The 16,345-nt window shown below is 41.0% G+C and overlaps 2 protein-coding genes across 4 annotated transcripts; both read right to left on the minus strand.

Annotated features, from left to right (window-relative positions):
* Nucleotides 1-1,612: 1,612 nt before the first annotated feature.
* On the minus strand, nt 1,613-8,558 carry LOC111235566 (sorting nexin-9-like). Of its 3 annotated transcripts, XM_022764047.1 has the most exons (18): nt 8,473-8,558; nt 7,232-7,318; nt 7,060-7,134; nt 6,223-6,313; nt 5,962-6,106; nt 5,772-5,856; nt 5,567-5,692; nt 5,036-5,153; nt 4,672-4,802; nt 4,392-4,495; nt 4,083-4,186; nt 3,752-3,829; nt 3,455-3,531; nt 3,177-3,266; nt 2,652-2,766; nt 2,261-2,352; nt 2,088-2,177; nt 1,613-1,638 (listed from the first exon to the last, which is right to left on the minus strand). In XM_022764047.1, the coding sequence occupies exons 1-17, from the start codon at nt 8,482-8,484 to the stop codon at nt 2,130-2,132; spliced, it is 1,578 nt and encodes a 525-aa protein (XP_022619768.1). In that variant the 5' UTR covers nt 8,485-8,558; the 3' UTR covers nt 1,613-1,638; nt 2,088-2,129. The 3 variants fall into 3 exon arrangements, with proteins under 3 accessions (XP_022619768.1, XP_022619766.1, XP_022619769.1); XM_022764045.1 differs by lacking the exon at nt 1,613-1,638 and having other exon boundaries at nt 1,944-2,177; XM_022764048.1 differs by lacking the exons at nt 1,613-1,638; nt 3,177-3,266 and having other exon boundaries at nt 1,944-2,177.
* Nucleotides 8,559-9,862: 1,304 nt separating this feature from the next.
* LOC111235565 (CD59 glycoprotein-like) lies at nt 9,863-14,734 on the minus strand. The gene is made up of 5 exons (XM_022764044.1): nt 14,661-14,734; nt 14,456-14,539; nt 11,776-11,877; nt 11,449-11,522; nt 9,863-10,877 (listed from the first exon to the last, which is right to left on the minus strand). Exons 2-5 carry the CDS (start codon nt 14,529-14,531, stop codon nt 10,755-10,757), a joined length of 375 nt encoding a protein of 124 aa, XP_022619765.1. The 5' UTR covers nt 14,532-14,539; nt 14,661-14,734; the 3' UTR covers nt 9,863-10,754.
* Nucleotides 14,735-16,345: the final 1,611 nt, after the last annotated feature.

The following is a 16,345-nucleotide window of genomic DNA, read 5'->3' on the forward strand; positions in this document are numbered from 1 at the left end:
AGAAAGTTAGTAAGACAGCAAGGAGGCAAGGCAGCTTAGAGGATGCTTGTGATTGGGAAATGCAGGTAGATTTAGGAGGAAAGCTTGTTGTTCCCCAGGAAATAGCCAGTACAAAGCTAAGGCCTGACATAGTCTTGTGGTCTAGGAGTAGAATGAAAGTATATTTCATAGAGCTGACTGTTCCGTGGGAGGCTTCAGTTGAAGAAGCATATGAAAGGAAAAAGCTCAGGTATGTAGAGTTAGGGGCAGAAGCAGAGCAGCGAGGATGGAAAGTTAGGATTTGTCCAGTGGAAGTAGGATGTAGAGGATTTGTAGCAAGGTCTGTTGTCTCTTTGGTGAGGGAGTTAGGAGGAAGTGGACAGAGTGTGAGGAAAATAGTAAAGGACATGTCAGATGAGGCAGTAAGATCCAGTCAGTGGATTTGGATGAGAAGAAATAATGGTAGCTGGGGGCCCAGCAGGGGGAGCACTTAGGATAGACAGACTCTTAGGAGAAGCAAGGAAGAAATCCAGGAAGAGGAAGTGTTTTTAAGTGGGGGGTGTGGCCTGTGTGAGCCTCTTTGAGACCATGCAGTTAGTCCAGGTGAGGTGGCCTGTATTGTTTGTTTGTATTGTTTTGAATTGGTTTGTAGTGTGTCTTTGACTGTTTAGGTGAGTTTGTTTGTTTTAGGTGAGTTGTATTGTCTTGGAGAGTGGGGGAGTAGGGGGAGGTAGAGCACAGCCTAATCCGGCGGGGGAGAGTTTAGCCCAACAAGGCATCTCTCCCTGACTCTACCTCCCTCATTCAAACCGGCCGCCACTATCTGGGGAAAAAAAAAAAAAAAAAACATCTAGTCCTACACAACAGAACAGAACTGTTTAGGGGAGTTTTTGTTTGCTGAATCTGCTGGTGTGTTTTGTCCTAGTTGATGATAGTGATGTTTGTGGTAGCATAGGCAAGATTAGGGGAGTGACTCTGGGACACCAGTGATCACTGTCTAGCCTCCTGGAGGCGTCGTGGGACCAACTAGATGAAACACTGGTGAAAGGAGGTCCCCACCTGATGACCCCAAAGACATATTAGTTATCACTGCTCATAGTCTGTATAGCTAAATTAATAGTTATCATAGGACTTAGGATGTTAAGCTTAGGGAGCTATTCACTGAGTCTGGTCCATTTTCTGTAGCACAAGTTTCTTGTGTTTACCTTAAAATAAATTATCACAATATTGATTGATTGTGTTAATAAACGATCACACACATAAATGAACGGGATTTTAAATGGAGTTTAGTGAGAGATAAATGAACAGAATAATATAATTACGTATTGTATGATTACATTTCCGTGAATGTTTTGGGGAAACCGTTGTCATGGTAACCACAGTGCCATGGAGGTTTTTTCTTGCCTGTATTGCAGTTGTTGACCAGCAGGGGGCAGTTACCGCGTGTCAGGCTTGTTCATGTTGGTAGTGTTATTGAGAGAAAAGGAAGAGGCTTCTCCTCTTCCTGTCCTTGACCTTTGACCCTGACAGAGGAGAAGTTTCAGAAAAACTCTGCTCACTCAGCAGGACAGAGGGAAAGACACTTTCCTGTCTGACAGTCCGTCCCACTAGTTTGGATAAGAGTGAGACCTCCTGCAGCTGATCCACAGTCAAAAATGACTTTAGATTAAAAACAAAAGAAACAGAATTAAAAAAAAAAAAAACAAAACAAAAAAAAAATCATTATATTTACTGAATATCTTTCTTTATTAAGTGACTTCAGTAATAATAATAAAGATATAAAATACATTTTTCATGACTAAATTTTAATTTCAGTTTAGTGTGAAACAAATTAAATTAATTTATACATAAAAATAAAGTTTATTCAGCAGTTCACTGCATAATAAAATATGACACTTATGATAAAAGAATCATTAAAGAGTTCAATATCAATATTAACATAAACAATAAAGATGTAACGACTGAATTAAGGCAGAAGAAGAAGAATTAAGTTCATGCTCGTTCATCAACCAGAGAAACATTTAAATAAAGTTTGAAAGTTTTTCAAATCAGTTTGAAAACATTTTATTTTGTTAAATGTGTAATGGATGATGTCATTGGGCTGTGACCTCATTGGGCTGTGACATCATCAGGCTGTGATGTCATTGTCCTCACAGTGTGGTGAACTGGCTCAGAGCTGCTCTCAGCTTATCAGCAATCTGACCAATCAGAGAGCAGAGAGGAGATGACATCACACATCTGCACACCCACCCCACCCCCACCCCCTCCCCCGCCTGCTCACCTGCTGGTAGAAGGTCACCTGTTGTTCCAGGTAAAGCTGCATCACTCTGTTGTAGTCATAGATACGGTTACTATGGAAATGATTCATCTCAGCTGGAAGGACACAGGGGTCGGGTTACATACCGTGTGTGTGTGTGTGTGTGTGTGTGTGTGTGTGTGTGTGTGTGTGTGTGTGTGTGTGTGTGTGTGTGTGTGTGTGTGTTTGTGTGTTTGTGTTTCTGTCACAGGAGACTTTGGAGACAAATGTCCTCTGTTGTGTTGTATAGTAGTGTGTTGTTGTTTATGTTGTGTAGTGTTGTTGCGTACTATTGTACAGTATTGTATAGTAGAGTTGTGTATTGTTGTATAGTAGTATTGTGTAGTACTGTGTGTAGTAGTGTGTGTTCTGTTACCCTGCAGTGAGTAGCTCATGCAGCTGATTCGTTGGTTCATCCACTTCCTGTCGTTGTTGTTGATTTTTCCTGCAGAAACCAGACGATCCGCTTCTTTCACCTTCTCCACTGCAGCCTGAACCACACAGGTGAGACCACACCCCTTAATGACATGATCACAGCTCATCTGAAGCATCAACACCTTCTGATAACAGTAAACAGACAGGTGATGGACACTTCCCTGTTTCAGGCTTAAAGTTAAACACAAAAATAAAACTTATATTTTATATTTATTAATGTTTATAAATATTTATGTTATAGATATTTATGTCTATAAAAGTTTGTATTTTTAAATGTTATACATAAATACATATTTATATATGTTTATATAAATATATATTTATGTTTAAAAAAAAAATAGAAAAACTGGGATACTACACTGTAGTACTGCAGTGTGCAGTACTGTAGTGTGTTGTACTGCAGTGTGTAGCACTGTAGAGTGTAGTACTCCAGTGTGTAGTACTCTAGTGTGTAGTACTGCAGTACCTTGTGTACAGCGATGATCTCTGGGAAACAGCTCAGTAAACCTTTGTACTCGCTGTTTGTCTCCAACAGGAAGTGAAGATCCTTCTGAGGCTGCAGAGGTCACCAGAGGTCATCAGAGGTCAGATAAAAAATATATTTATATAGAAATTATAATTAAAAGTAATTTATTTATTTATAATTTAAAGTACAGACAGTAGGGAGTACTGCATGAGTTGTTTAACAGTACTGTGTATATATGTGTGTGTGTGTGTGTGTGTGTGTGTGTGTGTGTGTGTGACCTGCTGTGCGACGATCACAGCAATCTCCTCATAGGTTTCTCCAGCAACTGTCATAGCGTTTGTTAACGTCTCTTCTCCTGAAACAGAAATAAACCACTGTATAAAATGTGTCACGGTCCTGATGCTGTTGGTGCGTTCAAGGACACTGACATCTGAGATTTAAAATGAGGCTGCTGCACATGAGAAATGACCAAACCTCACATTTAAAGTGCTCAGATTTCAGAGCGTCACTGAACACACCATCAGGGACAGTTTCAGACCTTTAAAATGTGTCTCCTTGTCTCCTTATTTCCTCACCTGGATATTTGCTGCTGTTGAAAACATTTGAAAGGTTTCTGAAGGCTCGACCAATCCGCTTGTACTCTTTAGGAAGCGCTGCACACAGTCACACACTCATGAATACACTAGTGTATGCATATATATATATACTATATATGGAAATTATATATACATTATATATGTAATATATATACATACATACATATACACATACAGTATATAAAGTGTATATACGCCGACGTCTAGTGCAGCATTTCCAGTAAGTGTGTGTATATACATGAACAGTATGTAAGTGTATATATATATATATATATATATAAATATATATATGTAAAGTGTATATACTGACGTCCGGTGCAGCGTTTCCAGTGTGCATGTCCAACGTTCAGCAGCTCTCGGACTCCGTCATCCATTGACTTTGTGAATTGACTGTACTGCTCACACCTCTGTTCACTAAACATTACCACACACAGAAAACACACACGTTAGTACACACTGTGACACAAACACAGTTGTAAGTGACTATGATGAATGAGCTCAGCAGGTCCTTCCACCTCTCTGCACATCTGTCTGTATTGATCTGTAAAAGGTTTGAGACAGACGGTGCTGCCTGACAGACCACACCCAGGGCAGAGGAAGTCAAAGGACTGAGACTTACACCTGAGCAGCATCAAGCTCTGCAGCTTCAGATTCAATCAGAGTGAAGATCATGGGTCCCACCGCCTCGTCTCTCTCCGTCCTCCTCTTCCCCGCCTTCCACTCCTGAAACATCAAAACACTGCTTCAGCTAATCAGGACAAAACTGACAAACCTCCTCACAGCTGATTGGCTGAACATGTGTGTGTGTGTCTATATATATATATATATATATGTATGTGTATGTGTATATATATGTATATATATGTGTGTATGTATACACAGTCAGGGTGGGACTTCACCTTCTCATCTCTGTAGGTGAGGAAGAGCTGAAAGACGTCGCTCTGAGACACGACGGGATGACGACACATTCGACTCATCCAGGCCTGTAAATGCTCCATCCTCATCCTGATGAAGTCCTCCTCAAACCTGCCTGAAAGCACAGGAACAACACTAGAGCAAGGTGTGGGTTGTAATGTCATCTACTGATATCTACTATCACCTACTGTCACCTTTTGTCACCTACTGTCACCTACCGACACCTACTAACACCTACTGTCATCTAATGTCATCTCTAATGACTTCTACTGTGATCTATTCAAATCCAGCTGCTTGTCATACAGGTGTCAGGCTCGTACAGGTGTGGATGTCATGGTGATAGCTCACCTGTGACCTGTTTGTCAGGCAGTGGGGGGATGGGCAGCGCTGATCCGAACTTCTCCAGAAGACGCTCGTACAGCCAATCAAAATGCTTGTAGCGATGATTTACAGGTCTGTTAGTTGTCTGCAGGAAGACGGAGGGTAAGAGAGTGAGTACTACATGTACTGCTACATACTACTGTGTAGTACTGTAAGTATTACTGTGTAGCACCATGTACTACTGTGTAGTACAGTGTGTAGTGCAGTGTAGTATTGTGTAGTATTGTGTAGTACAGTGTAGTACAGCGTGTAGTACTGTGTCATACTAGGTAATACTGTGTTGTACAGTGTAGTACTGTATAGTACTATGTAGCACTGTGGGTATTACTATGTAGCACCATGTAGTACTGTTTAGTACAGAGTGGTTTTGTGTAGTTAGGGTTAGTTGTAGTACTGTGTAGCGCAGTGTAGTACTTTGTAGTACAGTGTGCAGTACTGTGTAGTACAGTGTGTAGTACAGTGTAGTACAGTGTAGTACTGTGTAGTATTGTGTAGTACACTGGGGGTGAGCTGGTACTCGATGAAGCTCTTCAGTCCGTACAGTTTGGATTCTTTCTTGGGATCAGCGATCACACAGTCCAGAGAGGATGACGGGTACAACCAGACCGGACCCACCTCTCCCATCTGATTGGACAATGAGCAGGAGCCAATCAGAGCACAGACAACGAGTGTGGTAGAATTATCAATAAAGGTGATTACTCACATAGACAGGAAGTCGGTCTCTGCTGTCAGCTGGTGGTTTGGCCAATAAGAAGACTTCTGGACTCGGACCTTTGGAGAACGGAAACCTGGGAACACACAGGATCACTGAGACCTACTGGGATCTACTGGGTTCTGCTGGGATCTACTGGGATCTACTATAAATCTGATGTATATTGTGAAAGTTCATTCACTTGTTCAGGGAGATCTTCATGGAGGGTCCGTGGGTACTTTGTCCTGAAGCTCCACCCTCCCCATCCAGCTGATTATTACCGTGATAACCGCCCACTGACTGATCATCCCAGTCATCGTCCCACTCGCCGTCCTCGTCGTCAACAGCTGATGGAGACAGGACTTTGATCTTATTAAACAGATCAAATAAATTATAAAAAATTAATCTTAAAATATTTCAATAATCTGCCAACAACCTTTTAACATGAGTGAATAACATTTACCTTGTGTGTGCGTGTATCCATGACTATCCCACCCTCCTGTACTGTGAGAGACATAAGCCCCACCCCCTTCACCACTGCCGACATTTCCAACCTGAAACACACATGAAGAGGAGGAAGAGGAGGACCAGCTCACCGTCAGTGCTCTGTGTGCCCGGTGTTTTCATGTCTGACTCAGATCTATGTCATGGCTTCCCACAGGGAACTGTCGTGGATCACTGTTGTTCTGCATCTTTGAATCTCTGCATCTTTATGTATGCAGACAGTTTGCTCCTTTACTCGTAAGAGACACAGAAATTGAGGGTTTTCATCTCTCAGGTGGTTTTGAGATTCTATTGGTTTTGAGTCTCCCCTACTTTTCTGTAGGAAAGTAGTACAGGACTGACTCTTCCAGTGGTCCTTCTCCAGACCTTTGGGAGCAGACTGACCTTCAGTTCTACATTATGTATGGATCAATTGATGAGGTGATTCTAAAGATCAGCTCTACCTGTGATGAAGACAGAGCAGAGGAGCAGAATCTCTTGATGACTGGGTCCACACCTGCACTGACCTGGATTTATTCTCACTGGTTGCCTTCCATTTCCAATGAATTATACAAAAAAAGACAATTTCTGAAAATTTTTATTGTCTCCTGCAGTTTCATTGCAAAAAAATCATGTAGAAACATCTAAAAACTTTGCAACTTTCTTCACAACTTTTAAGAAAAGCTGCAGTGAAATCAGTTATTTCAGCCGCAACAATCCTGGAGGGATTGATCCTACGATCCTGCAGGAGCTCAGTGACAGTGGAAACGTGAACTGGCTCCAACAGGACGTGGAATGAACTCTCACCTGAACTCACCTGTAAATATCCCTCTGGTACCAGTCCAGTTCGTCCGCTGGAGTTCTGGACTTCGATCCAGCCTCTACCCACAGTCTGCACAGACAGATACACTCATCATGACAAAGTGTGTCCTGTTTACTGTGTAAATACCATGTATGAATGTGTAGATAACACATCTGTGAGCTCGTACCTGGCTGAGCACAGTGAGTGTCTCTCCCTCTCTGACCGACAGCTCGTTGTTTCCTGGTTCAGCCGTGAAGTTGTACAGAACCTGAGCCTGAAACACAGCACAGACTCAAACTTGCCGCTCTCTGACTTCTACTGTGAAAACATGGAGTTGTTGAGTGTCATGTTGATGATGCTCCTCACGCTGAGCTCAGCACTGTGTCTCAGAGGAAGGTCTGGTTATCAGTGGAACTACAAACTGTGACTTCCTCCTCTGTCAACAGCTGCAGGACGTTTCTGTGTGAAACAGTCAGTCATTGTTTGTTCTCTTGAACGCTCTCGGCTGTCCATACCAGACTCCTGCAGACATTTACATGATTTCTGTTTGTACTATCAAACAGCAGCTTTCTGTACTTTGTTGTTGTTTTTCTCTCCTGAGAGAATCATGCCATCCTTCCTCTCATCTCATTATATTTGTAACAAGCCTGGCGTAGAAAACTGTAATTATATATTAATATTTATATTATATCATATTTTCTAACTGTCCCATCAAGCTCCTACACATTTCTGAACATGTTTGCTTTGTTAGTTTCTGTTGTAGTTCTAGTATCTATATATATTTGTAGAAAACTGTAAATTAAAAATACCATGTTTGCCGTTTTTCTTACTTAGTTATCCCATAAGATTGTTTCCTAACAGACTCTAGCCTATAGGATGTTTATATAATTTCTGTACATTGTGAATAAGCGACCTCCTGCTCTTTTGTTGTTTAAAAACCCACAGAGAGGAATTCTAATATCTCTATTATATATAAATAACATTTATATACATGTCTGCAGGAGTGAGTTGTTTCACATCTTTCATAGTCTTTGATTCTTTCTTTAGAAAATTAATAACAATCCTTTTAATAACAAGACTTTAAATTCTACAGTAGAAAACAGACTTTTCCTCCTCTGACATCTTTAGATTTCCTTGACTCATGTTGAGTTTTACATGATTTTTGTGCATGTTTATAATTAAACAGAGTTTTTCTAACTTATTTTCGTATTTTTCTCTCATGAGAAAACCTTTAATCCTCCTCCAGAAGTTTTAGAATATCTGGATTTTATTTGAATCACAGTCGCTGCTCTTTAAACTTCGCCTTTTCTGTCTCTGAATTCACTCGTTTCTCTATGAGCTTCATGCAGCGCTATCTGCTCTGTGATGTAATCCCGCAGCAGGTGGGAGGTCAGAGGTCACCGTCAGGTAACAGGTAAACGGACTTACCTTCAGAGCCATGATAACGTCAGCAGCAGCAGATTTTTTATCGTTTTATATTGGATCAAAGTTTCATCCTGTTTAGCTGTTCAGCGACCAACCTGCAACTGCCCTGCGTTAAGGTAGAAAAACACACAGAGACCACTTCCTGTCGCTCATTTCACAATAAAAGCATCGTACTGGAGATTTCAGAGGAAATAACAGACAAAAAATAGATGAGCTAGGATATTAATTTAAAGAAACTAAAATGTAAAGCTGTAAACACATGTAAAGAACAGAGGGGTGTACAGTCAGTAAAAATGTGTTGTTTTTATTGTTCATGTGTGACTTCAGTCAGTTTAGTGCTTTTATTTTGAACATGAATCCGTCAGTTTCCTGTATTTTTTGTTTTTCGTAAAACACTTGACAAAGTGACGTCAGAGACTCGGAACAGCTGAGCAGTGTTTATATTTTACAGTGTTTACAGTGTTTTACAGTGTACCGGGCGTTTCCTGGAAACTCTCCTGTTAGACAATGAATTACACTGTAACACATTGTTGTCACAGTATACGGTAAAAATACTTGACTACACTGTATAAAAAATACTGCCACAACGAAAAACACTGCACTGTAAAAAAAAAAAAAAAAAAAAAAAAATTTAAAAAAAAAAAAAAAAAAAAAAAAACTGTAAAAAAACAGCAACAAAAAAAACTACAATTAAAAATAATACTGTAACAATAAAAAGACCACTGCACTGAAAAAAATTAACCTGCAGTATAAAGATCACCAAACTGAACTTTTCAGTCTTGGTCACATTTGTTGAATTATTTCCATAAATCCTGATCTTGTGATAATTATTTAGTTTTTATTCGTGTTATTTCTTAAACAAGTGAAACAATCAAACATTTAAAAACACAAATCCAAATTTAACAGACTTTTATTTTTACGAAGTAGATTTTATTGGTCCATAGAAGCTCCCTTCAAGGTTGGAGTTAGTGTAGTTCACCTGACAGTCTGCAGGTGGTGCTGCTGTCGAACGCTTCACACTGCTGCTGCCTTCAGGTCCCATCAGGTCCCATCAGGAAAAATCAGTCTTCATGTTTCTCTTCTTACAGACTCAGTTCAGAAAATGAAAATGAAATTTCTGTAAGATGTCTGAAAACATGTTTTTACTTTTCATTTTTATTTATTTATTTATTTATTTATTCCCATGACAGAGTTTTTAAGATTCTATAGAGAACTACAAACCTCTGGTTTAACTCTTTAAAATGATCAGAGCAGGTTGTTTCTTTTTATTGAGGAGGTTTTGAATTATTTAATGAAGTTTATTAAACAGCTTCAGTAGATTCAGTCTCACTGTTCAATTGACTATAAATACATTTCCTTTAAAAGATTTAAAAATCAAATCCGTCTGAGTCTGTTTCCTGTTTGTAAAACTTTATTAAAATCATGGTTGTTTGCAGGCAGTGTCGTAAAGCTGGTTTCAAGTCAGTCGTTTCAAACAGAGTTAAAGAGGAAACTTTCTTGTTCTGTCACCAAACAGGAACCACAGGAACCACAGGAACCAGAGGAACCGGAGGTTCTGTTAATGAAGAACCTTGAACAGCAGGTCTGTTAGACGGATGAAACAGTTTGTTATTTATTTTTGACTCATGACACAATCAGCTGCTGATGTTGACTCACTCGTTCACTCACTTCCTGTTCACACAGACGGACTCAGACTGCTGAAACCACCTGTAGACCTCATGTGGATGTGGGCATGGCCTCTCTTCACCTGCCTGATGTTTGCAGGTAATCCACACATTCAGCTCTGATTGGACCGTTTCTCCTGCTTTAGTTTCACTCTATCATCTGAGGACATTTACGTAATGACAGTGATGCATCATGGGAACTGGAGCCAGGAAGTTATGTAGAGATTCTTTTCAAAATAAATGTCAAGCTGTGGCAGCTGTACTGAGTCCATGAGTGTGAGCAGTCTTGCTTTCACATAATAAAATCTCTGCGGTGTTTGTGTTTGACCAATCAGTGAGGTCAAACCATGTAAGCTCCGCCCCTCAGGTTCCTGAACCGTCACACTGTCGAGATAAAATCTAAACATTTGTTATGTCACATGAAAAATATCTGAAACGTGAAGTCGGTCTTCTGCCTGTTTGATCCAAACTGAACCGTGATGAATGACTGACTGGGATGAATGGATGAATATGAATGTGGTGAATGAGTGTCAATTGGAGAAGCTGCGAGTGTTATGTGCGCTGTGTGTTTGCAGACACTGGGGGGCGCTGCAGCACTGCAGGAACATGACTGTTGACTCTTCAGTGGACGCACCACCACATGACGACCACAGAGGCCAGCAGACCAATCAGAGAGCTCGCTGCAGAGGAGGGCGCGGAGTTACACAGGTCAGAGTTGCAGCACTTGAAGGTGAAACTGGACACCTGAAAGTGATTGATAATAGAAAATTGATCAGCCGTGACTTATTACTTAACTGTTGTAATTCTAATGCTCCCACTAATTTGTTTGATTAATCAGATTATCTAGACCCAAATGATGCAGATTAAGCCTGGGGTTTAATGGCCCCTGGAGGTCTGGGGCCCCTGGGCACTTGCCTGCTCTGCCTGACCTGGACACAGGATCCCTGCAGGTCTTGCAAGTTTGTCTATGTCGTTTAAACACACTGGAGCTGATGTGTTTAAGAAACTACAGTATCGTCCTCCTGCTGCATGTTTATCTGGTTGATCATGTTGATCATGTTGCATGTTTATCTGTCAGTAATATTTCGTTTCATTGAGTCACAGCTCAGAGGAGAAGGTTGGGGGAGTTCAGCTGCTTGTTGCTTCTCAGAGAGTTGATACAGATCAGGATATTTCCCTTGAACGTCTCCTGTCTCCACAGTGGTCTGAGCTTCGTCCCAGATATTCAACAACACTGATGAAGCAGGAAGCAGTCAGTTTGTTTCAACAGCAATCACTGACTAAATATGGTGAGTATAGAGGAAGTGTTTTGTACCTGGGGGAACATCTGGGCCAGGCGGCTGTACTCACAGTCTGAATACTTCAGACACTGACGGTAGGTCATCCCACCTGCAGGACAAACAGGACAAAGACAGTCCGGACTGATCTGGATCCTTCAGTATCCTGTAAACCTGGAGGCAGCTCACAGCAGCTCCTGACAGTCAGTGTTTGGCAATAAAGAACAATGGAGATCTTTGGCCAATCAGAAATCAGTATTTTCTATGGTTATGGTAAAAGTATGGGTACAGGTGTACAGATGTGCAGGTGTACAGGTGTACAAGTGTGCAGGTGTACATGTATGCAGGTGTACAGGTAAAGGCACCTCTCTCGTTGAGTGTGAGACAGGCGTCGTCATAGCTACAGTCTCGTTGTTTGGAGCAGCTGGCTGTATAATCCTTACAACTGTAACACCGAATGGCCGATCCTGGAACACAGAAAGCACTCTTCATTACTACCAATTCTAATTTATACTACTAATACTAATTTATACTACTAATACTAATTAATACTAATTTATACTACTAATACTAATACTACTAATACTAAAACTAATACTATCACTTCTCAGTGTATTTATATCCAAATTTTACACAGATTTAATGATGGTGCTTCACTGAAAATCTACTATCTGATTAAATGGGATCAACTATAATAATATCACAGGAGGTTTTTATCAATTGTTTCAGTTCTGGTTCATGTTCATGTTCTGATCTCACAAACCAAAGGCAGCAGTGAAAACAGAAACTGATGGAGAGTCCTGTACAGGTTTGTTTGTCTCCTCCAAACAACATCTTTCAACCTTTAACCCACCAGTGTGTTTATTGTGTTTACAGCAGTGTTGTGCCATCGGGAACAGTTGAAGCTGAAAACAGAATCAATCGGATCAATACTGAAGTGAAGTGATCTCTCCTCACATCTGATCTCAGAACAGTTCCTGTCTCTTTAAGGATCTGATCCCTGTTTCATTCATAATCCTAACCCTAACCCTTGTCATTTACTGCCCTCTTGTGGTGGCAGCAGGGTATTGTCTCTGTATCTAGCTTGACTTCCAGCCATTGTAAGTATAGTTTCTGTCATTTTTGTGGGTGTGACCATATCACGTTGACAAAGTGGAGCTTGTCAGGCGGAGAGGATAGCAGCTTGATTCAGAGGTTGTGCATTGAGTATAATCCTGGATCTTTGACGGGTGATTAGCTTTAGCTAAAGTCAGTTTACCAAGCTGTCTGTGACTCCGCTGTACGTTAGAGACAGAATATTATTACAGGAGTAGAGCAGCTGCTTTCAGGAATAGATCAGTACATGGGTTGTTTACGTGGAGAGAGAGAGAGAGGCAACCGAAGCAGAGTTAGCTTCCTAGTTAGCAGTTAGCAGTGTAGCTGTGAATGTAGCAGTGTGAAGTTTGTGAACTTTAGGCCACTTGTCAGTAAATAAATGTCACAAATCCTCAAGGCTGAAGTTCCTGCCTCTCCCCTGACTTCAGCTACAGTCCAGGCTCTGAACCAGGAATGTGAACAACACTGAGGCAGGTAAATACAGATTCTACATCATCCTTTTTAATTATCCCTAAAACTTATTCAGACAGTAAGGATGAAGGTGAAGATGGTAGAGAGAGACTTTCAGCAAAAAATCATGTGACAGAAACAGAGTTTAGAGATTTACTGCTGCTGCTGTCATGAAAAGGTTTGTTTCAGTCTGGTCCACATCTGTGGCATTGGTGAAGTAAACATCCCACTCTCATGTCTTTAATGAAGCTACAGCCAGCAGCTAGTAAGCTAAGCTTAGCTTAGAGACTGAAAACACAGGAACACAGGTAATTTATCTTAGCATAGAGACTGGAAACATAGGCATGCAGCTAATTTAGCTTAGCATAGAGACTGGAAAAACATGGATACAGCGGGAGCGTGTCTATGTTCCCACAGTCCTATGTTAAGAAATATGGGACCATAGGGTTTCCTTTTGAGAAAAGGCCTTGTCCACATTAACCCGGATAATTATAAAAATGCACATTCACAATGAAAACGATCTCCATCCACACTAATCGTTTTCAGAACGCTTTGCATCCACGTTCCATGGCGTCTTCACATTTATCCACCTCAGCGATCGTTTTTGTAAAGCATCGTTTTCAGTTTCGGAATTCACGGTTCTAATGTGGACGGAAGGGCTAACCGGATAAATATTACCCGGGTTAGTGTGGACATGGGCTTATGGGAACATATAAGACTGTGGGAAAATAGGGCCTAATTTTCAAAACATTCTTAGAAATGTGGGAACATAGGGCTGTGGGAACCCCGATACAGCTAACTCAGTTTAGCCTAGAGACTAGAAACGGGGGGAAACAGCTAGCGTGGGTCTGTAAAAAGGTAACAAAATCACCCACCAGCAGCTCCGAAGCTCACTGATTAACATTTTAGATGCTTTTGTTATATAATCCTCTATGTGTTGATTTTTTTTGGGCTGTAAGCAGTGTCATCCTGGAGTCTCTGCTGGTCTCTGCTACAGTGTGACAAATGAACCCAGACTGTAGTCCTGTAACCTCTGTACGTTACTTCCTGATTCGAATCTTGACCCAGAGCAAGAAAGATGCAGAGGTTACAGATGTGAGCACTTAAAAACATCTGTCCCAGCTGCTTCAGACATGTACAGCAGAAATATTAAACTGTTTTAGTGGCTGCCCACACAGACATTACAATGGTGAGACTGTCAGTTGGTGCCAAAAATTTAGACACAATTAGACTTAAACTTTAAGCAAATAATTACACAAGTTAATGAATAAATTTTAGTTTCAGTTTGATACTACATATCTCTCCTAAAAGGCTTGTATATGTATACATATATATAAAATGTTTGGGTTTGTGATATCCCACTAACTAACATGTCAAATTGTATTATTGTTTTTTTATATATTTTTTTCTAATGCTGTTTTTCAAATCAAGAGTATGAATCAATCAAATAAAAAAAAAATTCAGATTTAAAAAACACTCGAACAAAAAAATCAAACGTACCCAGTCCGATCAGAGCAGAGCAGATCACCAGACAGATCCCCAGGGAGCTCTTCATTTTTACTTCAGCACAGCTCATACACTCCTCTGTAATTAGTCAGTCCACAGCAGCACAAAGACCATGAGACAAAAACATTCAACAAATGTCTCTGACAAAAGTGTCTTTCAGTGACCACATGACAAACCGTGGAGTACAGTGTGTACTCACCCAGCAGCAGCAGTAACTGCAGTTCAGCAGGACTGTTGTTGTTATTGATGAGGGGAACTGGAGTGCTGACTCTGATTCTGACTGGAGGCTGAGTGGAGCAAAGAGGCCATGCCCACTGGGTGGAGCCTAAGTGTACACATTTTAAAGTAATTTGTTTCAATGTTTTTATGTTTTTACTTTAATTTTCACACTGAACATTAAATAACACAATGTCATCCATTTTACTGGGAATCTCTGTGGTGGTTTTGAGTCTCTGGTGGTTTTGAGTCTTTGTGGTTGTTTTGTGTCCTTATGTGGTGGTTTTGAGTCTCTGTAGAGGTTTTGAGTCTCTGTGGTGGTTTTGTGCCTCTATGTGGTGGTTTTGAGTCTCTGTGGTTGTTTTGAGTCTTTGTGGTGGTTTTGTGCCTCTATGTGGCGGTTTTGAGTCTCTGTGGTGGTTTTGAGTCTTTTTGGTGGTTTTGAGTCTCTGTGGTGGTTTTGAGATTTTGTGGTGGTTTTTTAGTCTCTGTAGAGGTTTTTTGTCTCTTTGTGGTGGTTTTGTGTCTCTATGTGGTGGTTTTGAGTCTCTGTAGAGGTTTTGAGTCTTTGTGGTGGTTTTGAGGCTCTGTGGTGGTTTTGATTCTTTGTGGTGGTTTTGAGTCTCTGTAGAGGTTTTTTGTCTCTTTGTGGTGATTTTGTGTCTCTATGTGGTGGTTTTGGGTCTCTGTAGAGGTTTTGAGTCTTTGTGGTGGTTTTGTGTCTCTATGTGGTGGTTTTGAGTCTCTGTGGTGGTTTTGAGTCTCTGTAGAGGTTTTTTTGTCTCTTTGTGGTGGATTTGTGTCGCTATGTGGTGGTTTTGAGTCTTTGTGGTAGTTTTGAGTCTCTGTGGTGGTTTTGAGTCTTTGTGGTGGTTTTGTGTCTCTATGTGGTGGTTTTGAGTCTCTGGTGGTTTTGGGGCTCTGCAGAGGTTTTGAGTCTTTGTGGTGGTTTTGAGCCTCTGTGGTGGTTTTGAGTCTTTGTGGTTGTTTTGTGTCTCCATGTGGTGATTTTGAGTGTCTGTGGTGGTTTTGCGTCTTTGTGGTTGTTTCGTGTCTCTGTGGTGGTTTTGTGTCTCTATGGTGGTTTTGAGTCTTTGTGGTGGTTTTGTATCTCTATGTGGTGGTTTTGAGTCTCTGGTGGTTTTGGGGCTCTGCAGAGGTTTTGAGTCTTTGTGGTGGTTTTGAGCCTCTGTGGTGGTTTTGCGTCTTTGTGGTTGTTTCGTGTCTCTGTGGTGGTTTTGTGTCTCTGTGGTGGTTTTGAGTCTTTGTGGTGGTTTTGTGTCCTTGGGTCTCTGTGGTGACCAGCTCCCTGCAGAACTAATTATAACTAACTAGTTATTTGCTCATTAGCAGATGTTAGCATGTTAACACTTTAAACGTTAGCATGTTGTTGTGCTAATGTTAGCATTTAGCTGAAAACCTGCTCTCAGAGCTCCTGGCTGCAGGCTGTTGGTCTGGGTCAGTGAAACCATGCCAACCTCTGAGCTGATGTGATGATGTGATGATGGTGGTGGATGACAGGCACTGTGTGTTGTCGTTTATCTCAGTGCAGAAGAAGAAAAGCTCCAGTGTTTGGACCTCGAACGACCCAGAAACAGACAATGAGCTTCAGTTTGAAGAGAAACAAAGAGCAGAGGAGGTCAGCAGCCAACAGACATATACAACAAC

The sequence above is a fragment of the Seriola dumerili genome, unplaced genomic scaffold (assembly GCF_002260705.1).
Source record: "Seriola dumerili isolate Sdu_G_001 unplaced genomic scaffold, Sdu_1.0 BDQW01000513.1, whole genome shotgun sequence".
In the NCBI taxonomy this organism is placed as follows: Eukaryota; Metazoa; Chordata; class Actinopteri; order Carangiformes; family Carangidae; genus Seriola; species Seriola dumerili.

Excerpts from the sequence above, each read along its gene's own strand:
- LOC111235565 (XM_022764044.1), bottom strand. The coding sequence starts at position 14,531 with ATGAGCTGTGCTGAAGTAAAAATGAAGAGCTCCCTGGGGATCTGTCTG. Across the intron at positions 11,878-14,455 it reads CTCTGCTCTGATCGGACTGG|GATCGGCCATTCGGTGTTAC; the intron begins GTACGTTTGATT and ends TCTGTGTTCCAG. Across the intron at positions 10,878-11,448 it reads TGGCCCAGATGTTCCCCCAG|GTGTCCAGTTTCACCTTCAA; the intron begins GTACAAAACACT and ends AATCACTTTCAG.
- LOC111235566 (XM_022764047.1), bottom strand. Across the intron at positions 5,154-5,566 it reads AGTACCAGCTCACCCCCAGT|ACAACTAACAGACCTGTAAA; the intron begins GTACTACACAAT and ends GTCTTCCTGCAG. Across the intron at positions 4,803-5,035 it reads GCCTGACAAACAGGTCACAG|GCAGGTTTGAGGAGGACTTC; the intron begins GTGAGCTATCAC and ends CTGTGCTTTCAG.